The sequence below is a fragment of the Apium graveolens genome, chromosome 6, assembly GCF_009905375.1.
Source record: "Apium graveolens cultivar Ventura chromosome 6, ASM990537v1, whole genome shotgun sequence".
NCBI lineage: Eukaryota > Viridiplantae > Streptophyta > Magnoliopsida > Apiales > Apiaceae > Apium > Apium graveolens.
The window spans coordinates 303996975-304019974 of record NC_133652.1 but is presented as its reverse complement, the minus strand read 5'-3'; the positions used below and the strand labels follow the sequence as shown (position 1 = coordinate 304019974).

The window sequence follows — 23000 nt, the reverse complement described above, 5'->3', positions numbered from 1 at the left end:
ACCTAATTGTCCTGTAGTATCAAAGGGCATACCACACCCAGTGCGACTGGACCCTGAACTCCCGGTCTCCAACCCTTCAGTCTCGAACTTTGAATTGTTGTTTGACTGCGCTAGGGTTAGCGTGAGGATGTGTTGAGGCTTGCGGTTGAAAAGATTGGGGGGTCTTTGGCTGATGATGATCTGAATCCAAAGTAACACCAAGGGTTGACTGTCCGGAGGAAGTGCTTGTGGGCGGCCGTGGAGAACAAAGAAATCGCGGGTAGGGGATTTCAGGCCGGCAAAGCAAGGGATTTTAGGCAGACATAGCAAGGGTAAAACTGTAATTTCAATGAGACTTTTTAATCTCATCAATATTATCTACATGTTCTTCTTTAATATATAGAAGAGATTGTTAGTAGTAAATTATTTTTCTTTTCTATTTCGAATGAGTTAAAAGAAATTTTAATTATTATAACTCTTTTCCATTTCAAATATGTTAGTACATTTTTTTTCTATTTTGAATAATTTGAAATAAGTTTTAACTATTATAAGTTTCAATTGTTCTATTGTTTAATTGAATAGAATTTTAATAAAATTCTACTTCTATATAAACTTGAATTTTATTTCTAATTCTATATGAACTTGGATTTAATTTTCTGAAATATAAAACCTAAATAAGGAAGTTTTCTACTCAATATAAACTTGGATTTAATTTCTATTTCTACATGAACTTGTATTTTATTTTCTAAAATATAGGACCTAGAAAAGGGAGTTTCAATTTTTTGAATTAAAATTTAGGAGTTCCAGAAAAAAAGATAAATACGATTGAAGTGATTCTAAATCTTCCGAAAGTTTTCCTTTATATATATAAAGAAAGATATTGATATTGATTGGTGAAGGGAGTTAAAATGATTTGGTTGTCAGGGACATATTCGTAATTTCAAAATTATTATTATTAATTTTAAGTTGTAGATAGACAAATAGAAATTAAAAATATTATTAAATTATACATTTTACATCAAAAATTGTGGGTTACGTTTGAAGATATAGTATAATAAAATTAATATATATATATATGTTTAATTTTATTATACTATATCTTCAAACGTTATCCACAATTTTTGATGTAAAATATATAATTAATAATATTTTTAATATAAATTTTGATGTAAAATGATGTAATATTTGATGTAAAATATATATATGAAATATAACTTTTTTAATTGTAAAATTAGAAAATATGAAATTTCATGCAAAAAAATGTAAGAAAAAATGAAAATAACCAAGATTATTAAGTGCCATACTATGTTAATACATGGCAGTATAAACTAGTAATTATAATTTTTTTCACTGGAATAAGAAATTTCTGTAACATACTATGTTAATACATCATTTTATTTTCTTTTTTTTAACCAACAAAAAACAGTTTTCATTAAATATAACATACCACAATGGGGACAAATCCCAGCTGTCAATACATGTTGGAGAAACAAATAACATACTTGATGATTTGTTTCATGATTATTTAGCACACAATTTAAAAATTATTGAAGTTAAAAACTAAATCAAAGACATCCCAACATCCCTCAAAGCAACAACAAAATCACAATGTACATTATCACATAAAAACTATTGTTAGCTTAGTGTTTAGAAACACTAACCAAGCTAAAAACAAAATCATATATATCTCAAATGATCCAAATTCATATATCAGCTGTAAACATGTCGAAAGTGTAATCTTCCAAATAATGAACAATCTTTGATTGTGAAACATTAGCTATTGTAATAATCACCCCGGATTCGATGCGGACTTTTCAAGTCTCCAAAAATATCAATAAAACCACTCTTAACAAATCCAACACCGAATAAACAAAAAACATAACAAAACAACCAAAAGAATAGACAAAATAAATACTTTCAAAAAAGAGACACACAAACACAAAAAAAATGGATTTTATTGAAGGAAAATATACTAAAACTAATAAAATAAAGGGGTTGGCTTTCCACTAGAGAAAAACCAATGAAAGCCCCTCAGCTAACTTGAGAAAGGAAAGAGACCGGAGGATGAGGCGGCTCTACGGCTCTAGTGCCCAATGCTTTTTGTTTAAGAAACCCCAATGCACCATCTTTTAGAGTGAAGAATTTACATGTATCTAGGCATCTGCTGTAAAATATGAACAGAAACTTGAAATTTATGGAGAAACTACATGTGAATTTAACAGAGTAAGATACTCCATGAAATACAAATTTTTTAAAGAGAAAATCGACTTTATGGAAATGAGGTTAGATGGAATGCCTGGCCTCAGGCTTTAGTCGACAGAACTAAGATGAGCAGCCAAAGATCAAGAAAGCATCAAACTTCATATCCAGGATTTACTTTTTGTTGAACATCTCCATAGCTTTCCAACTCTTCCATATCCTCCGGACTCCCCAAGAAAAGAGGAAGTCTTTGGTGTAACTTCACGGGCTGAATAGATAAAATTTTATGTTTGCCATCAGAACCTCTACCTCCAGCATGTTCCACAAGAAAGCTGAGTGGATTTGCCTCGTAGACAAGACGAAGATGGTCTCTAGGATTCATTGCCACTCCCCCATATAACAAGGTTCTATGAAAATCAGCAACAAGAGAACATATATATCTAGCTGAGTATTTCTTTGGGTATTTGCCTTTGCCTTGTCGCACAGTGTCAATATATTTTCTTAAGCCTTCAGGCCAGTCAAAATATCGAGCATCATTTACCGAATAAATTTGACCTGGAAAAGAAGAATGAACCTTTACAGAAACTGACGAAGTATCTCGAAAACAATTTTGCTTGCAGTCATGTCATATTTTTTTTGGTGGTGACCAATCAACATTGTATTTTCAAAACAAGTCACACGCTAAAGATAGATACAGTTGACAGGGGTTTTCTTAGCCTACTGTAGACTCGGTACAAAGTAAGTTATCTATGAAACACGTAATTGAGCTAATGAATTTCAAATACCCTGTTCTTGTTAACAGGGACGGAAGTACGAAGGGGCTTCCCTGTTCTTGTTATTAACAGGGACGGAAGTATAGAGGGGCTTCCCTGGGCTTAAGCCCCGGAGGATTTGGAAAAAATATACTATTAACATATTTTAAATTATTTCTGCCTAATTATATGTGAAGCCCCGGTAATAACTTCTCAAGCCCTGCCCGGCCCATTTTCAATTTCCAGTTCCGTCCCTGCTTGTTAATAAGTATTCTTTTAACATGCATACGTTTCATAGTTACCAATGGTTCCCACTTCGTATTCAACTATAAATCCAGGAGCCATTAACTAAGGTTGAATATATTACCTCGAGGAGGAATTATGATGCTGGGATGGGTCAAAATAAAATCTCCTGTTCCGTGATCCAGTGTAAATGCATGTGTTCCCGAACCAAAGCTAATGCACATGATAGTGGCCGATGAGTACAGGACGTAACCAGCAGCAACAAGCTGGGTTCCACTTTGAAGAGAATTTATTGTTGCCTTTTCTTCCACCGGCAAATGATCAACTTCCGCAAGGCGGTTGTAGATCCCAAAGATTGTTCCTGTAGGAATAGAGGCATCAATATTGCGGGAACCATCCAGAGGGTCTGTAACCACCACAAAGGGACCATCATCACTTATCCAAACTGGAGCATCATCTTCTTCTGAAGCCATAACAGAAACTTTACCAGACTTCCGCAGAGAAGACAAAATGATTTCATTCTGCATAAGAACATGACCAACTGCTGTAACTCTCGGAAAACCAATTTCATAGAGAAAACTCTGGATATCTGACTATTAGTTGTTTTCACAAAATTTCCAACAAGTGATTTTCATTTTTTCCCAAGTGCACAGAAATATCATCATGAGGAGTCAATCAAGAAAGGTCTACTCTCCGAGTTATCAATAATGAGCAACTTAAAAAATGATCCAACTTGAGATCACAATCTCCCTTTAAGTAATAAGCTAAAAACCATATAACCATATTTGACTTTATTAACCTTAATCTCACAGTACTGCAAAAAACTAACTTTTAAATATTATTAACATTCCATTGACAACTAAAGTAATAAACTTCACCAAGTAACGGACGTCTACTATAGAATCATCAAAGAAAACCAACATAACATAACTATCCGCAACATTCCCACTAGCAATTACCATTGTAAAACCTACGTTGGCGCCTAAATTAAAAAAAAATCGGTTTTATATATATTAGGGGCGGATCCAGAAGTTTTTACTTAGGGGTGCACCGACTAAATTCTGGGAGGCACCCTCTTATATATTAATTTTTATGAGGGCACTGTTATAATTTTTCAAAATTTTTAATGGTGAAAAACCGTAAATAAATTATTTCCGGGAGACACGTGTCCCCCATGTCCCTTACTATTGTATATACTTAAACATTCTTATAACAACTCAAGTAGAACAATCTAAATCAACCATCAGCATATCAACATAACATTACAATTCTTTCCCCTAAGATCACAAGCACAAATATCAACAGAAATGCTAAGAATTACGCACCGCAACGATATCGAGTGGCTTAGGTTTATCCCTCCCTGAATTTTCAACATTATTAACAGAATAATTGGCAAGGCTAGAATTAAATGGAGAAGCCACAATAGAAGCAATTCTCTTGCTAGCATACTCCAAATGACCAAACAAAATAGCTAAATCATCACTCATATTAGCACCCTTTTGACCCACAAACTCTAACAAAGTACACAAACCATCATCACTAACTGAAGATTCAGAACTACCCATTTGTGAAATACTTTTGATTTTCAATCCAGTAGGTGGATTAGCCATTCTTGGCCCAAAAAGATTGAGTCTTGGCCCAAAAAGACTGAGTCTTGGGTGAATTTTGTAGAGTTTTGGAGGGAATAAATGGAGTTTTGGTTGAAAATTAAGGAAATGATTCAAGGGTATTGATGATGATTGCATTACAGATATGGGTTTTAAAGATGAGGAGATGTACAAAAGATTTGAGTAGATAATGAAGTGAATTTTTGGACAAGAAGATGAGGGCTTCTTGGTCTGAATAATGTTGTGGGCCTACACCTAGTGTCTGAACTTTGTGTGGGGCCTGCATCTAGTATGAGGGGCTACAGTTTACTACTACAACAAATTGGTTTTAGAAACAATAAATCCATTGTGAACTTGAATATTCATGTTTAAAATAATTAAATAAACAAATTAAGTGTAAGCTTAAATGTTATTTTCATATTTAATTTTTAATTTTCAAAGTAAAACAGAAGTGAAAAAATAAAATTGTACCAAAAGCATATAAATTTACAATTAATATTGTGAAGGCAAATTTGTCTTTATACTTTCATTTTACTCTCGAAATTAAAAAATTAGCTCTGAAAATAACATTTATCTTTACGAAAAGGAAACAGAAAGGAGTGTGATTATAATCGAATTATTAATTTGAATTTTTTTATGATTTCTCTCAAGATTTGAGGAGTAAAAAGGGAAGTAAGATTACTTTTATTAAATTAGAGAAAATCATAAAATATACAATTTATAAAATAGACCAATTCATTAGTATATGTTGATATATACTGTTAGTTTTTATTATATAATTCTAGATAAAATTTAGTTCATGCATTGTGCAGATCAAGTTTGAGGGGCTTGGTTATTTGATTCAAAGATTGTGGTGGAGAAATTTGTTGAAAATGAGTTGAACTTAGGAGGGGCTAATTCCCATGTAATTTAGACAAGTTTTGATGTTGTCAAGGAGGCCTAGAGGCATTAGTATCATCATGCATTGTAGCTAGCTGCTACATTGCTTAGCAGAGGGATGAAAAATGAGAAAATGAAGAAACCTGTTGTGGTCTATAATAAATTCATATGTAAGCAAGCTTCTGATATCCTTCATCAATTTCCTCAGTTTTAAAGGTATGCACTGCAGTCTCAATCTTGCTGCTAATTCAAAAGTATTTTTGGTGTGATCCATCTCAAGGTTTATGGTATTAATCTTCTGTTCTCCCTGCTGCATGCAAGCTTTTTAATAGAATAACCATGAATGACTTAAGTTGCATGTTGATTTGGATAGTAATTTAGGGTTCTTGAGTGAATTTTTAATCCGGGGATAACCATATCTCGGTAGAATGTAGCATTGTAACCTAGCGGATTCATTTCTTGTCTATAATTGTAATTAAGCTCCGCTATCCTAAACAAACCTTTTCTTGCGATATTTGATTATTTGACTCGACATACCTAAATTTTATTTTTTATGGACTTCATAAAATGTGTATAGCCTTTGTCCACTGCCGGCCAGGCCTGCAATCAGCAATGTACTACTGTAATTCAACTTAAGTATTAAGAATCCTTAATGATGAATCAAGCACAGAGTTTTATATATTATACACAACTTTATCTTTCTCCTCCCCCTGTTTTATTTAATTATTCCTAATCTTCTTGTTAGGCCTATCTCAATTATTTCATGAATGTGATTAAATGGCTTCTACCATTTGGTATGTTTTCTTGAGCTTCTGTTGTACAGACACTCGATACAAATTTACCAGTCATTTTACGCCGCCCTACATCCTCATGGAGTTCGAACGTTTATGGATGATCCTGCCATATGCAGTGGAGAAATAATCTCAGGTGCATTGCTAGATGTTATTCAAAATTCCGGGACTTTATTGTTGTCCTGTCGGAAAACTATGCATCTTCGGGTTCGTGCCTCGAAGAGCTGGTAGAGATTCTTAGTTGTTACAGAATGATGCAGAGATCGGTTATTCCTGTGTTTTACAACATTGATGCATCTGTTGTGCGACACCAAACTGAGAATTATGAACAAGCTTTTGAAAAACACCAAATTGATTTTGTTGGTGAAATGGAGAAAGTGAACAAGTGGCGCCTCGCACTAACAGAAGTTGCACACATCTGGGGGAAACATATATCTGGAAAAAGGTAACTTGAACATATTTATTAGGCAGTTCTGTTTTGTTTACTTCCTGCTTCTATAATTAATTTAGGACTCCAGAAGATATTTCATAATTTGCAAACAGTCATGACTCCGGATTTTAAACAATAAGATTGTAAAACACTTCAAAAACGAACTTAACTGAGGTGTGTTTTTATATTTAATTTTCGTGTAACCAATAGATTAGTTTAATACTCGCTTGCCAGATCTGATATTTGGTTTAATGAGATCATCAGATATAAATCTCATTATGTATTTTTTTCTTTGGTTTAAATATTGAGGAGTTGTTTAGAGTATAGTGTTTAGGTGTATTTATTAGAAAAACAAAACTACCAGCGGTAATTTACACGAGGCCTTTCCTACTAATACAAAAATTGCATTGCAGGTCTGAAGCTGATATAATCAATGAAATTGTTGATAGGATTGTACATGAACTAAATCCTAAGACTTTAGATGTTGCAAAATATCTGGTTGGTTTAGATTCTCGTGTTAAAGAATTAACGACACTGTTGAGAAGTGGCACAGAAGGTGTCACTAGGATTGGTATTTATGGTATGGGTGGAGTTGGCAAGACAACTCTTGCCAAAGCTGTGTATAACCAGAACTACTGTAACTTTGACGGAAGCTGCTGCTAAGAATCAGCTAATAATTAACAGAAAACTAAGAGTTCAAGGTAGCGAAATACTGATTGAAGTGAAACGTTAGTTACAAAAAAAGAACCTCACTCTTCGAGAGGTGAGCATCTCCCAGAATACAACCACAATAATATTTCTCATGGAAAACCCTATGCCCCCTTTCTTACATCTTAAATACTCCCACGACTGAAAACCCCAAAATACCCTCAATGTTATTTTATTATTCCAACTGCACCCTTGGGTCTCTGTCTTTTCTCTGCCTGCGCTTATATGTTAACATAACAAGTGGACTTGCTTCATTCTTAGCATTACCCCCTGCCAGAAGAGTCACCTTGTCCTCAAGGTGAAAATCAGGAAACAATTCTGCTATAGTTTGGAAGGGTTCCCAGGTTGCTTCTATCTCCGGCACTCCCACCCATTTAATCAAAACCTCAGATTCCGTCGAGGATCCTACTGGTGTGTTTCGAATGCCCAGAACTTGTTCCGGATAGCTTTCCAAAACCAGTGCATCTGTAAGGGCAGGTGGCAGTTGAGCGGATGATGGTGCCTGACCTACCACTTGCTTGAGCTGCGAAACATGGAACACTGGGTGAATCTTCGCCTCTGATGGCAGCTTCAGTTTGTAAGCTGCCTTACCTACGCGCTGCAACACCTCGTAGGGTCCATAAAATCTGGCACTTAGCTTGTCAAAAGGTTTTTTAGCTAACGAGTGCTGGCGGTATGGCTGAAGCTTCAAGTACACGTGCTCTCCTACTTCGAATTCTAACTCTCGTCTTGACAGGTCCTCTTGCAATTTCATCCGATGTTGGGCTTTAAGTAGGTTCGCTTTTAAGTCATCTAACATGGCATCCCGTTCCACCAACTGATCCTCAAGGGATGACAGCCCGGTACTACCCTTTACGAACTTCACCAGTTGAGGAGGGTCTCTTCCATATAATGCTTTAAATGGGGTGAATCCCGTAGAACCATGACTAGAGGTGTTATACCAGTACTCGGCCCACGGTAACCAAGAGACCCATGTCTTCGGTTGTCCCGAAATAAAACATCTTAAGTAAGTCTCAACACACTTGTTGACCACTTCCGTTTGTCCGTCGGACTGGGGGTGGTATGCTGTACTATGACATAGCTTGGTCCCCTGGAGTTTAAATAGTTCCTTCCAGAAAAGAGACATAAAGACCTTGTCCCGGTCCGACACAATGGTAGAGGGAAATCCATGTAGCCGAACGATCTCCTTAATAAAGATATCTGCTACCGATGATGCAGTGAAAGGGTGTTTTAATGGAATAAAATGGGCATATTTTGTTAAACGGTCAACCACCACAAAGATTGCATCAGCCCCTTTCGATTTCGGTAATCCCTCCACAAAATCCATCGAGATATCCTCCCAAGTTTTGTCCGGAACTGGTAGGGGTTGCAACAGTCCAGCGGGTTTCAAGGTAGAAGTTTTTGATTTTTGGCAAACCTGACATGAAAAGACATACGTTGCCACTTGCTTGCGCATCCCTGGCCAATACCAATTTGAAGCAAGGCGCTGATAGGTCTTTAGGTCACCAGAATGACCACCCAAGGGAGAGTCGTGGTAATCTTAAAGAAGGTTGCTGACTAGAGATGAATTTCTTGGAATAACCACCCGACCTTTATACTTTAATATTTCATGGTCGAGATGGTAACCCTTGGGAACTGGATTACCAGCAATCAAGTCTTGGGTAATCTGTTTGATAAAAGGATCTTGATGAATAACAGGTTGGATGTCAGTCCATTTAGGCCCACCTGAGGAGACCATTGCTGCCAGTTCAACCAGGCTCGGAAACTCCCTGGATAAAGCATCGGCCACCTTATTTGAGGCCCCCGGTTTATAGTGGATCTCAAAGTCGAAGCCCATTAATTTACTAACCCATCGCTGGTACTCGGCTCCTACCTCTCTTTGCTCCAAAAGGAATTTAAGACTTTGTTGGTCCGTGCGTATGATAAATCTCCTCCCCAGGAGATAATGCCGCCACCTTAACACTGCCAAAACAATGGCCATAAGCTCCTTCTCGTAAATAGATTTATGGTGTGCTCTCAAACCCAATACTTTACTAAAATAGGCCACGGGGTGCCCTTCTTGCAACAACACTGCCCCTAAACCGAACCCTGAAGCATCAGTTTCTATCACAAAACTCAATTTAAAATTTGGCATCACTAAAATTGGGGCTTGTGTCATGGCATGTTTCAGCCTTTCAAACGCCAATGATGCTTCAGGTGTCCAACCAAATTGATCTTTCCTGGTCTGGTCAGTAAGAGGCCTTGCAATGGTAGCATATCCAGCAATGAACTTCCGGTAATATCCGGTCAGCCCTAAAAATCCCTTTAATTCCTTTAAATTTCTGGGCAGTGGCCACATTTCCATTGCCTTAATTTTATTAGGGTCTACTGCCACACCATCAGCGGATATTATGTGGCCCAAATATGCTAGTTGAGGCTGCCCGAACTCGCATTTTTTCTTGTTGGCATACAACTGATGAGTCTCTAGGGTCTCCAGCACCATATTTAAATGCTCCATGTGTTGCTCTTCTGAGGGGCTATAGACGAGGATATCGTCAAAGAAGACCAGACAAATTTTCTTAAAAATGGCTTAAAGACCGTGTTCATTAAGGCCTGGAATGTTGCGGGTGCATTCATAAGTCCAAATGGCATTACGAGAAATTCGTAATGCCCTTCATGTGATCGAAAGGCTGTTTTAGGCACATCCTCACTTCGAATCTGAATCTGATGGTAGCCCGATTTTAAGTCGAGTTTTGAAAAAACTTTTGCACCATGCAGTTCATCGAGCAACTCCTCAATCGCTGGGATAGGATACTTATCAGGAACAGTGGCTTTGTTTAGTGCTCGATAGTCGACACAGAACCGCCACGAACCGTCTTTCTTTATGACAAGGAGTATTGGGCTCGAAAATGGGCTTTTGGACTCCTGAATTATACCAGCTTGTAACATGTCACGAATTAGCCCTTCTATCTCGTCCTTTTGGGACTGAGGATACCGATAGGGTCGGACGCTGATTGGATTCGTACCATCCTTCAAGGTGATACAATGTTCATGTCCCCGACAGGGGGGTAACCCTAATGGCATCTGAAACACCTTAGTATGTTGCCTGAGGGTTGCTTCCAAATATTGGGGCACCTCTTTTGGGGTTTCTTCGTTGACTTTTTCCCCCACATTCGCCCCTAAGTGATTACACTCCACCATAAATCCATCCCCCCCTTTTTTTATCGTCCTTATCATTGCTTTAAGTGAAATCATGGTTCTGCCCAGTGCAGGATCCCCTTTGAGAACCACATTATCTTGCCCAAGCTTGAATTTTAGTGTCAATGTCTTCCAATTAGCCGAGACCGTCCCTAACTTCTCTAACCATTGAACGCCCAAAATCAAATCAGAATTCCCCAATTGTAAAGGCAAGTAATTTTCGATCACTGTAATGCCTTGTAACTGAAGTACCACTGCCCTGCACTCACCTTCACCGCGTACATCTGCCCCTGTTCCCAACGACACACCAAAACCTTTCGAAGGGAGCAACGGTAGCCCCAATTTCTCTACCGCTTCCAATGAGATGAAATTATGTGTGGCCCCTGGATCCACCATCACCACCACTTTTTGCCCCATAACCTCTCCCAACATTTTCATTGTCTTTGGATTAGTAATCCCAACCACTGAGTTTAAAGAGATTTCCGGTCTCACAGTTTCACACTCCGGTATCTCATCTGTAACTGGCACCCCCTCAAAGATATCACTGATTTCATCATCCCCCTCATCACCATGTAACAAAATCACACTAAGCTCCCTATTTTTACAACGGTGACCTGCTGACCACTTCTCATCACACCGAAAACACTCTCCTTTCGCCCTCTTTGCCTGTAACTCCTTATCTGACAACTTTCTAACAGCCCCAATTGGTTTTGCAACAGGAAAAGTACTACTGGTATGTGTCGGTGTCATTGAAGGAGAAGAAGAAGTGTGTGATACAATAGAAGATGTGCGTGTAGAAGGACTGACAGACATGTTTTGGCTCTTAAACGACGAAAAATTAGAGCTACCTGAGTGAGATGACATAAAGGATCCAGCCCGTTTCACATTTGGTCCAGCCCGTAATTTCTCTTCCACTTTGACAGAGAGATCCATGGCATGATCCAGACTTCGAGGTCCAAGTAACCGAACTTCTGCCTTTACATCATCTTTTAACCCAGCAAGGTACTGACCCTTAGCAATTTCCTCAGGAATGCTCCCCAGTGGCGCCATAAGTTCAATAAAACGTCGCCGATACTCAACCACGTCCGTTGTCTGGTAGTGGTCAAGCCATTGTTCATGTAAACTTCCTGCTGAAGTAGGGCGAAATTGACGAAGGAGCATGCCCTTAAGTTCTTCCCAACGGTGAATAGGTCGCCTCCCATGCTCCCACTGGTACCACAACAACGCGTCCCCATCGAGAGATACTACCGCTGCCTCCACCTGTTCTTCCTCTGTCAATCGGTAGAACTTGAAGTACCGCTCTGCCCGTAAAATCCATCCATCTGGATTAACTCCTTCAAATGTGGGTAAATCCAATTTTTTAAATCGCCAATTAGGCCCCCTGTATGAATCTGAGAAGAATTTCCCCCAATTTCCAGCCCTCGACCCAACCCGTTTGCACCTCCATGACCCGACCCGATCCCATCATCCACAAACCTACCCGACCCGACTCCAGACCCTCCTTCCTCATCCACAAACGACCTCAGTCGTCCTTGCCCAAATCGAAACTCCGGAGAAGGTTTCACTACTTCCCCTTGCAATGTCTCCGTTGGTTTGAAAGAGGTGAGAGTCGAACGAATCTCCTCTTGAAATTTTTCCTGCTCCCCCTTCAATAAATTCATAAATACATCTTGTTTCTCTCTCGACCTCGCAACTCTGTCCTCCAATCTTTGAGATGTTTGCTCGAGTGAGTTTGTGAGTTGGGTGATTAGGGATTTCTGCATCTCCTGTGCTGCAGCTTGAACTGAGACAGCAATTTGCTCCGCCATAGTGGTACGCAGATCCCCCAGACCTTGTTCCAACATTTCTATGCGATGTTGATTCGTTGGTGGTGCGCCCATATCTGTCCCGTGAGTGAATCGATGCGGCTCTGATACCACTTTGCTAAGAATCAGCTAATAATTAACAGAAAACTAAGAGTTCAAGGTAGCGAAATACTGATTGAAGTGAAACGTTAGTTACAAAAAAAGAACCTCACTCTTCGAGAGGTGAGCATCTCCCAGAATACAACCACAATAATATTTCTCATGGAAAACCCTATGCCCCCTTTCTTACATCTTAAATACTCCCACGACTGAAAACCCCAAAATACCCTCAATGTTATTTTATTATTCCAACTGCACCCTTGGGTCTCTGTCTTTTCTCTGCCTGCGCTTATATGTTAACATAACAAGTGGACTTGCTTCATTCTTAGCAGCTGCTTCCTAGCAAATGTTAGGGATGCTTGCACACAACATAGTATCTTTACAACAACAACTTATTAATGATGTTCTTAAATGTAAGGACATTAACGTTGACAATATTGGCCAAGGAACTAAGTTGATAGGAACTAGAATTTGTTCAACCAAAGTTTTAGTTGTTATTGATGATTCAGATCACCATGAACAATTCAAATCATTGGTAAAACCTTTTGCTTCTGGAAGTGTAGTCATTATAAGTACGAGAAATGAACAGATCCTAGATACAATTGAAGTAGAACCCAGATATCGATACATGGTGAAGAAATTGGATGATGCTGAATCGCTCACACTTTTTACTCAACATGCATTTGGAAATGCTAAACCAAAAAACAGTTTGATGGCATTGTGTAAAGATGTATTACGCCATGCTGGTGGGCTTCTATTGGCCCTGGAGGTGTTTGATGCTTCTTTATATAAGAAACCAGAAGTAGGTTGGAAATATTTCATTGAGAAACTGCAGTGAACTCCCAACTGTAGTATTAGGCAAAGACTTGTACCTAGCTTGGATGCCTTGGAATCGGATGATCCTATGCTAAAGAAATTATTTCTTGATATTGTGTTGTTGTTTCATTGGAGAGAAGAAAAAAAGGTGATTGAAATGCTTGAAACTTATTATCCATATGCGGATCATAATATTGATATTCTAAGAAAAAGATGCTTATTACTTATCTATAATAACTATCTATAATAGGGAAAAGTTAGGTATGCATGACCTGCTTAAGGATATTGGAAGGAAAATTGTGCGCAACAACTGACGAGGATCAATGAATGAATATGTTAATTTGGATTTGGTTATGTGTGCTCGTGGTGATGTTCAATTGGAGAGGACGCAAACATGGGTTGTCCAAGTAAGCTGCATAACCCATGTTTGTATAACCCATGTTTGTGTCCTCTCCAATTAAACATCACCACGAGCACACATAACCAAATCCAAATTAACATATTCATTCATTGATCCTCATCAACAACTCTTCTGATGAGACTGAAAAACATAGTAGATTGTGGGAGTCGCAAATTATATGCAACATGTTGGAGCCAAAAGGTAACTTTCATATATAAAGGCCAGTATATGTTAAACAATGTTATTACATGACTTTACAGTTTACATAATACTTGTCATTCATCAACTTTTCCTCAATATATAACTGCATGAAAAATTGCTCGTAAGATACAATTAATTATAAAAGAAGCACGAGGTAAATCTTTTCAATTTTTGCTATCATTTGAAGTTATTTACAATTTACTGGTCATCAAGTTTTGTTTTTATTTATGTGGTAGGGAACAGAAGCAATTTAGGGTATCATCCTTCACAAATATTATAGCCATGGAGTATTTTATGAGGGAGTATCATTCGCTACAGAAACATTCAAAAAGATGAGTAAATTAAGATTTCTTCGCCTCAATCGTATACTTCTCACTGGAAGTTTTGAACAGGCACTTGAAGATTTAAGGTGGTTCTGTTGAGATCATGCTATAAACCCAGGCCAGCCACCTATACTGTTCACATATGTGAGAAGGCCCAAGAGTAAGAAAGCCCACGTTATTGAAGCCCAAATGGACTGAAGACTTGTTATTTTTAAAGAAGGGCAGAATAGTCTTTTGTTAGGAGAAAGTGGGGAGGATAAAAGGAAGTAGGGTTTACAATTATAGGCAGGTTGATTATTGTGGGAGTTAACTGTAAGAGAGGCTACATCTCGAATTGTAGCAAATCTATCTTGTAACCAGTATTTATATTATTCAGTACAATTTCTTCCTTATCCTTATCTTTGTCTCGTAAATCGTAGTGAATCCATAGCAAATTGGTATCAGAGCAGTAGATCCAAGGAGAAATGGTTGCGCCGCCATCTAATCAAGCTCGTATTGAGCAGCTTGAGAAGGGGATCGAAGAGCTACGGACAACCCTCGGGGAACAAGTAGCAACGACCGTTAATAATGCGACCAGAAGCCTACAAAGTTCCCTTATAGAGCATCTATCTGTCACGTTGGACCAGGCTATGCAGCGGGTTGAGATGAGAATCAACAGATCTAAGGAGGAACATGAGCAATTCCAAGAAGAGATGAGATCGACGGTGTTGTCCATGAAGGTGAATGAGGCGACTCAATTAAATGGGTCAGGGAAGGGTGTCGAAGGGAGGGGAGCGGGTCGAAAGGAGGGTTTTGGTTATGGATCGGGTCTCGGGTCAGGGACTGGGTCGGGCCGTTGATTCGGGTTTGGATCGGGTCGGTTTGGGGACCCAGTGGGAGGAAATTGGAAGGTGAAAAAACTGGATTTACCGGTGTTCGATGGAATGAACCCAGATGGCTGGATTTTGAGAGCAGAGCTTTACTTTCATTACTACTGATTGGGAGAAGAGGAATCTTTAGAAGCGGCGGTGGTATCATTAGATGGGGATGCGTTACTATGGTTTCAATGGGAAGACAGGCGTCGTCCCATCCGGAATTGAACAAAGTTGAAGTCCATGTTGCTGCGGCAGTTCCGACCATCATCTATGGGTAGCTTACAAGAACAGTGGCTCCACCACGAACAACAAACAGATGTAGTGGAATATAGAAGGCGTTTCATTGAATTGATGGCCCCTCTAACAGGAGTTCCGGAAGAGATTGCACTGGCCCAATTTATCAACGGTTTAAAGGATGAGATTAAAACAGAAGTGCGTGTGTTAGGCCCGATTAATTTGGACCATGCTATGGAATTGGCCGTAAAAGTAGAAGATAAGCTGAGATGTAATGGGAACCGTAAAGCGAGTGGTGTGAGCACAAATCCATTCAAATCAGGTACGTGGTATTCAACCTCATCTAAATCTCAGTCCAGTTTTCCCAGTTCAAGTAGTCATTCAGTGTCAGTTTATTCCCAGTCATCCTCTTCACCCTCTAGTCCGTCTGGAAGGAGTATGAGTAATTTACCAGTAGCCAAACCGATGGGGGAGTTTCGGAGATTAACTGAGAAGGAATTACAGGCGAAATGGGAAAAAAGGGAATGCTTCAGGTGTGAGGAAAAGTGGTCGGCAGGTCATCGTTGTAAGAAACGTGAGTTGAGTGTCATCTTAATGCAGGGTGAGGTTGGGGAGACTGGGCAAGGGGGAAATGATGAGTTGGGGGAGGAGGGTCTGGTTGTATTACCGAGTGAAGATGAAGAGATCCCACCTGAAATTTCCTTAAATTCGGTTGTGGGAATCACTAATCCAAAAACTCTGAAGTTGTGAGGCGAGGTTCTGGGCAAAGATGTGGTGGTAATGGTGGATCCTGGGGCAACCCACAATTTTATATCCACCAATGCGGTTAAAAAACTAGGGTTATCAGTGGTTAAAACAGGGAAGTTTGGCGTGTCGTTAGGAAATGGGGAAATGGCAGGTGGAGAAGGAGAATGCAAGGGGGTAATGGTGCAATTGCCTACTATAACCGTAGTGGAGGATTTTCTACCGTTGGATTTGGGTAATTCTGACGTGATCTTGGGTGTAGCTTGGTTAGAGAAATTGGGTACGGTGATAACAAATTGGAAGACCCAAACATTGAAATTTATGGTGGGTGGAGAACAAGTGACAGTTCAAGGAGATCCAAGCTTGGGGCGTTCGTTAATATCTCTAAAAGCCATGCTCAAAACCTTAAAGAAAGAATGAAAAGGTTTTCTGGTTGAGCTCAACGAGCTGTCTGCTAATAAACAGCCAGGAGCTGAAGAGAAAGGCAAACACGAAGTCCCTGTCTTTCTTAGCACTACACTGCAGAATTATGAGACTGTTTTTGAGATGCCTCCGGGATTGCCACCTTCGAGGGGACACGAGCATGGTATCACTCTCAAGGAAGGAACAGACCCAGTGAGCGTGAGGCCTTATCGATACTCCCAGGCTCAAAAGAACGAAATTGAGGCTTTGGTGCGGGACATGCTGCACGCAGGAATTATCCAACCATCTAATAGCCCATTCTCCAGTCCAGTGATTTTAGTGAAGAAGAAAAATGGATCTTGGAGGTTTTGCGTGGATTACCGCGCTTTGAACAAGGTAACAGTGGCTGACAAGTTTCCAATACCGGTGATTGACGAGCTATTAGATGAGCTTCATGGAGCTAAATTTTTTTCTAAATTAGATCTCCAGTCGGGTTACCATCAAATTCGAGTAAAGGCAGGTGATGTAACGAAAACGGCTTTCCGAACACATGAGGGGCATTACGAATTCTTAGTAATGCCTTTTGGGTTAAAGAATGCGCCTTCTACCTTTCAGGCCCTTATGAACACCGTCTTCAAGCCTTATCTCCGTCGTTTTGTCCTCGTGTTTTTTGATGATATTCTGGTTTACAGTCCTGATGCAACACAACACCGGCGACATTTGGCCACGGTGTTACAAACGTTACAAGAGCACCAACTGTATGCCAACAAGGATAAGTGTGAGTTTGGGCAGACTCAGTTAGCATATTTGGGACACGTGATTTCCGATCAGGGGGTTGCAGTCGATGGAAGTAAGATAGAGGCAATGCTACAGTGGCCACAACCCAAAAATTTGAAACAGTTACGTTCTTTTTTAGGGTTAACGGGTTACTACCGAAAATTTATAGCTGGGTATGCAACAATAGCTCGTCCTTTAACGGACCAGATGAAAAGGGATCACTTTGGGTGGACTGAAAATACTACAGCTTCATTCGAGCTATTGAAACGATCTTTGGCGCAAGCTCCTATTCTGGCTATGCCCAACTTCAACAAGGCTTTTATTGTGGAAACTGACGCCTCTAGTTTTGGGTTGGGAGCTGTTTTACTTCAGGAAGGACACCCCATTGCATATTACAGCAAGGTCCTAGGAACAAGAGCCCGACTTAAATCCATATACGAAAAGGAACTAATGGCGATTGTGCTAGCCATACTCAAATGGAAACACTACCTGCTCGGGCAACATTTCATTGTGAGAACCGACCAACAAAGCCTGAAATTTTTGATGGAACAACGAGAAGTAGGCCCGGAATACCAAAAGTGGGTCAGCAAATTAATGGGCTTTGACTTTGAAATTCATTACAAGTCTGGGGCCTCGAATCGTGTGGCAGATGCCCTCTCTCGGCAGTCTGGGCCTGCTGGGGAACTTAGTACTCTAATCACTACTGGGGGCACACCTTGGGAGGAGGTACAAGCAATTATCAAAGAAGATCCCTTTATTAAGAAACTCAAAGCAGACCTGGAAAAAGGACAAGTGGTGGCCAAAGGATACACCTTGGAGCATGGGATTTTAAGGTTTAATGGAAGAATTGAATTATCGTCAAGGTGTTCTCTCATTGCCAAATTATTGCACACGTATCATGATACGCCCATGGGGGGCCATTCAGGCGAATTCAAGACATATCAGCGTCTTGCATCCACTTGGTTCTGGGCGGGCATGAGGAAGGCAGTGACCCAATATGTGCAGGCATGTAAGGTGCGCCAACAAATCAAGTCATCTGCACTCAAACCAGTGGGTCTCCTTAACCCACTACCAATACCGTCAACTGTTTGGGATGAGTTGTCGATGGATTTCATCGAGGGGCTACCAAAATCGCAAGGTTGGGATTCGGTACTGGTGGTAGTCGACCGTCTCACGAAATATGCACATTTTCTGCCCTTAAAACACCCATTCACAGCTCAAGGAGTTGCCTCGGTTTTTATTCGGGAAGTGGTACGCCTCCATGGTTTCCCCACCACTATTATATCAGATCGTGATAAGGTGTTTCTCAGTCTCTTTTGGAAAGAAATTTTTAGGCTACAGGGTACAATGTTGCATCACAGTACCGCATACCACCCACAAACCGACGGTCAAACAGAGGTGGTTAACAAATGTGTGGAAAACTATCTGAGGAGCTTTATTAATGGCAAATCAAGAACTTGGGAAAATTGCTTATCTTGGGCGGAGTATTGGTATAATACTTCGTACCATGTGTCAACGGGTTTCACTCCCTTTAAGACCTTGTATGGTAGAGATCCCCCACCATTAATCAAATTCATTCCTGGAAGCACAGGGCTCTCTGCCATTGAAGATCAGTTACAGGAACGAGATGCTATTATTGATGAGTTGAAGGTACAATTATTACGGGCTCAACAGCGTATGAAAAACCAAGAGGACAAGTCTCGTAGAGAATTGGAGTTCCAGGTAGGAGACCTCGTCTACCTCAAACTGCAACCGTACAGGCAATAGTCAGTAGCAACGCGAGCTTGTGCCAAGCTGGCACCTCGTTATTATGGCCCATTCGATGTGATCCTGTGTGTAGGTAAGGTGGCATACAAACTGCAGCTACCACCCACTTCGAGAATTCACCCAGTATTCCATGTTTCTCAATTAAAGAAAGCAGTGGGTCAATCCAATGCTACATCAATCCTACCTCCCAATATAAGTGCCACACTAGTCTGGGAAGGCACTCCTCAGAAGGTACTAGGGGTGCGAAAAAACACAGCAACTCCCTCTGCGGCTATGGAAGTGCTAATTCAATGGGAGGGGTTACCGGAATATGAAGCTACCTGGGAGCAGTTTGTAGAGTTGGACAGTAGATTCCCTTCTTTCCACCTTGAGGACAAGGTGGCTGTATGGGTCGCGGGTAATGCTATAAACCCAGGCCAGCCACCTATACTGTTCACATATGTGAGAAGGCCCAAGAGTAAGAAAGCCCACGCTATTGAAGCCCAAATGGACTGAAGACTTGTTATTTTTAAAGAAGGGCATAATAGTCTTTTGTTAGGAGAAAGTGGGGAGGATAAAAGGAAGTAGGGTTTATAATTATAGGCAGGTTGATTATTGTGGGATTTAACTGTAGGAGAGGCTACATCTCGAATTGTAGCAAATCTATCTTGTAACCAGTATTTATATTATTCAGTACAATTTCTTCCTTATCCTTATCTCTGTCTCGTAAATCGTAGTGAATCCATAGCAGATCAGTGTCCCCTAAAGTATTTGCCTTGTGAATTTTACCCACGAAAACTTGTTATCCTTGAGTTGCCTAATAGCCAAACGAAAACTAGTTGGAGATAAACAAGGTAGGTACTATTGATATGCTTTTTGCATATATAATAATTCACATAACAATGTCTGATGTAACTTCTCCTAATTGCACTCCTTTTTATAGGTATTAGGTGTTTTTGCAAAATTAAAGACTTTAAACATGTCATTTTCTTTACATTTAACAACAGCTCCAGACTTTGCTATATTACCATGCCTTGAAAATTTAAATCTCGAGGGCTGTAAAAGCATGGAGGAGGTTTACAAATCAATTGGAACTTTGGTGAGGCTCGTGTCCCTAAATTTGTGTAGATGTTTGAACATACGAAGTCTCCCAAACAACATCTGTAACTTGAGAGCGCTGGAAATTTTAAATATAGCTGGTTCTCCGAGTCTGGAAGCATTTCCAATAAAACTGGGGAACTTGAGATCCCTAAAAGTGCTCAATGCAGAAGGACTGACTGTTTCGAGACTACCAAATTCAATCGGGCAACTTAGTAAGCTTGTTGAGCTTAGACTAGATTGGAAGACTGGACCTCCTCTTAAACCTTTGGAGATTATGTTAAGTAGTAATGAAAACCTTGAATCTCTCCCATACACAGTTTGTAACTTAAGAGCATTGGAGGTTCTAGATATTGGTGACTGCAGTAGTCCGAAAGCATTGCCTATAAACTTGGGGATGATTGTATCCTTAAAAGAGCTCAATGCAGAGGGGATAGCTATTTTATTTTTACCAGACTCCATTGGATGTCTTTGTAACCTTGTTGGGCTTAGTTTAAGTAGTAACAAGAGCTTTAGAACTCTTCCAAATACCATTTGCCATTTAAGAGCCTTGAAAGTGCTAAATATAGGTAACTGCAGTAGTCTTGAAGCATTGCCTATTAATTTGGGAAACATTATATCCCTGAAAGAGCTGAATGATGAGGGACTCGATATTTAGAAATTACCGAGTTCGATTGGAGATCTTACTATGCTTGTTAAGCTGAAACTAAGCCATAATGAGAACCTGGAAACTCTTCCGGATGCCATTTGTAACCTTAGATCACCGGAACTTCTAGATGTTTCTGGATGTAGAAAATTAGGAATATTGCTGAATCAACTGTGGATGCTTACAAGGTTAGCCGAGATAAATGCATTTAGTGCTACTATGCTAAGAATACTTCCACATATTGAATCAAATCAGGTTGCACCGTCGTTGAATAAGTTAACTTTAACTGACAACATGCTAACTACCTTACCATCCGGTATTAGTCAGCTCTCAAACCTAGAATATCTTTGTATTACATATTGTGTCCGTCTGTTGTCTATTGCAGAACTTCCTCTTGATCTGAAATCGATATTGGCAAATGGTTGTATATCTTTGGAAAACCTACCAGGTTTATCGAGTTTGAAACAGTTGGAGTGGCTGGAACTTGTGAATTGTAATGGTTTGATAGTGATATAAGGCTTGGAGCAACTCAGTTCTTTAAGAATACTTCATCTTGGAGGTTGCAGCTCATCTTTTATGGCGTCCACTTGCACAAAACGTCTCTTTCAGGGTGGCTTAATCTTGAACTCTTTATGATCAGGCACATGGTAACTAAAGTGGTTGTTATTAACTTATTAGTTATTTTTGGTTTACTTGTAAATGATTTTGGATCTCTAGTTACCCTCTGAAGTGAAAACGTTTTCGATATTCGAGCATGTAACTGGTATTAACTCTATCCTCTATATATTTTCAACAGATTTACTCTGGATTTGGGCATGAAGTTGAAACATACATCGACTTATCAGACTTTCCGGATTGGATCACTCAACGAAGTATTTTGAAGCCAAAAATGACTTTAGATTTGCCGCAGAATGGGTTACACAGTTTTGTTGTGAGCAATAAGCAAGTAGCACATGGTTCTTATGATGCACATGAGAAGCAGGAGAGTAAAACTTAAGTTTGTTATAAGAAGCCAGCTGTACTTGCCACATCGGCAAGAACTCAAAATAAATATCCAAGTGCTGATGTTGGAGAGTTAGTTAGAAAAAAATCCCACACTCTGTCTTTCTCTTCTTCCTTCTCTTTCATCTCATTCTTCATGAATAAATCTTGTATCTGTGTTGTATGTTTTCAGAATGAACAATTACTGTGAATTCATTCTTGTTTACTAGTAAATGATATGTAGAAATCAGTAAGCAACAGTTTGTAGTATATGGAACTTGTATGATCAGACTTTGAAGCTTTGCAATGTTTGTTAATGGAGAGTTTCTGATTCTTCAGTTTACAATTGAGTAAGTTTACTTTTCAATCTTGATATTACTATTGTATTATGGTATCAGAGCACGAGTTACGATTCTTTCTCACTACTTGATGATTAGTTGTGAGTTCATTGTTTCTGCTTGAAGTTGATTTGATCACCGTGAAATTTCTTGATCCGCATTTTCGATAATTGCTTGTGAAGTTGATTTAATCTACTTTCGTTCATTTGCTGATTTGGTTCTTCATCGAGAAACAATAGTTTTGGAGAAATAGTTGTTGTTTAATCAGAATCAAAGTTGTACACTGTACTTGTTTGTTCTTTTGTCACAATGAATAATATTGAGCCAACACAAGATCCTACGTCTCCGTTTTACTTGCATCCTTCCGACAATCCTGGAATGAAATTAGTTTCGATGCAATTTGATGGAACTTCATATGCTGATTGGAAAAGATCAATACTCATTAGCCTTTCAGCTAAAAATAAGATAGGATTTGTAGACGGTACGATTACTAAACCGGTGTTCAATGATTCTAATCAAAAGGCATGGGAGAGATGTAATTCAATGTTAATTTCATGGTTGTTGGGAGTTCTAAGCCAGAATATAGCCAGAAGTGTTCTATATTTTCAATCTGCAAGGGAGATTTGGTTAAATCTGGAAGAAAGATATGGTCAGGCATCTGGTGCATCTTTATTTGAGTTACAGCAAGCTTTACATGAGATTAAACAAGGACAAGATTATATTTCTGCCTATTATACTAAGATAAAAATGCTATGGGATCAACTTGACTAA

The 23000-nt window shown here is 39.4% G+C and overlaps 5 protein-coding genes across 5 annotated transcripts; 3 read left to right on the top strand and 2 right to left on the bottom strand.

Moving 5' to 3' along the window:
- Positions 1-1918: 1918 nt before the first annotated feature.
- Positions 1919-5012, bottom strand: LOC141668655 (uncharacterized). Its single transcript, XM_074475627.1, has 3 exons — positions 4499-5012; positions 3298-3694; positions 1919-2733 (listed from the first exon to the last, which is right to left on the bottom strand). The coding sequence occupies exons 1-3, from the start codon at positions 4916-4918 to the stop codon at positions 2333-2335; spliced, it is 1218 nt and encodes a 405-aa protein (XP_074331728.1). The 5' UTR covers positions 4919-5012; the 3' UTR covers positions 1919-2332.
- A 1689-nt stretch (positions 5013-6701) lies between these two features.
- LOC141666363 (TMV resistance protein N-like) lies at positions 6702-7543 on the top strand. The gene is made up of 2 exons (XM_074472352.1): positions 6702-6895; positions 7294-7543. The coding sequence occupies exons 1-2, from the start codon at positions 6702-6704 to the stop codon at positions 7541-7543; spliced, it is 444 nt and encodes a 147-aa protein (XP_074328453.1).
- Positions 7544-10072: 2529 nt separating this feature from the next.
- On the bottom strand, positions 10073-12645 carry LOC141666362 (uncharacterized). The gene is made up of 2 exons (XM_074472351.1): positions 12207-12645; positions 10073-12099 (listed from the first exon to the last, which is right to left on the bottom strand). The coding sequence occupies exons 1-2, from the start codon at positions 12643-12645 to the stop codon at positions 10073-10075; spliced, it is 2466 nt and encodes an 821-aa protein (XP_074328452.1).
- Positions 12646-13015: 370 nt separating this feature from the next.
- LOC141666360 (disease resistance protein Roq1-like) lies at positions 13016-13507 on the top strand. The gene has a single exon (XM_074472350.1). The coding sequence runs from the start codon at positions 13016-13018 to the stop codon at positions 13505-13507; it is 492 nt and encodes a 163-aa protein (XP_074328451.1).
- A 9031-nt stretch (positions 13508-22538) lies between these two features.
- LOC141666359 (uncharacterized) lies at positions 22539-23000 on the top strand. Its single transcript, XM_074472349.1, has one exon. The coding sequence runs from the start codon at positions 22539-22541 to the stop codon at positions 22998-23000; it is 462 nt and encodes a 153-aa protein (XP_074328450.1).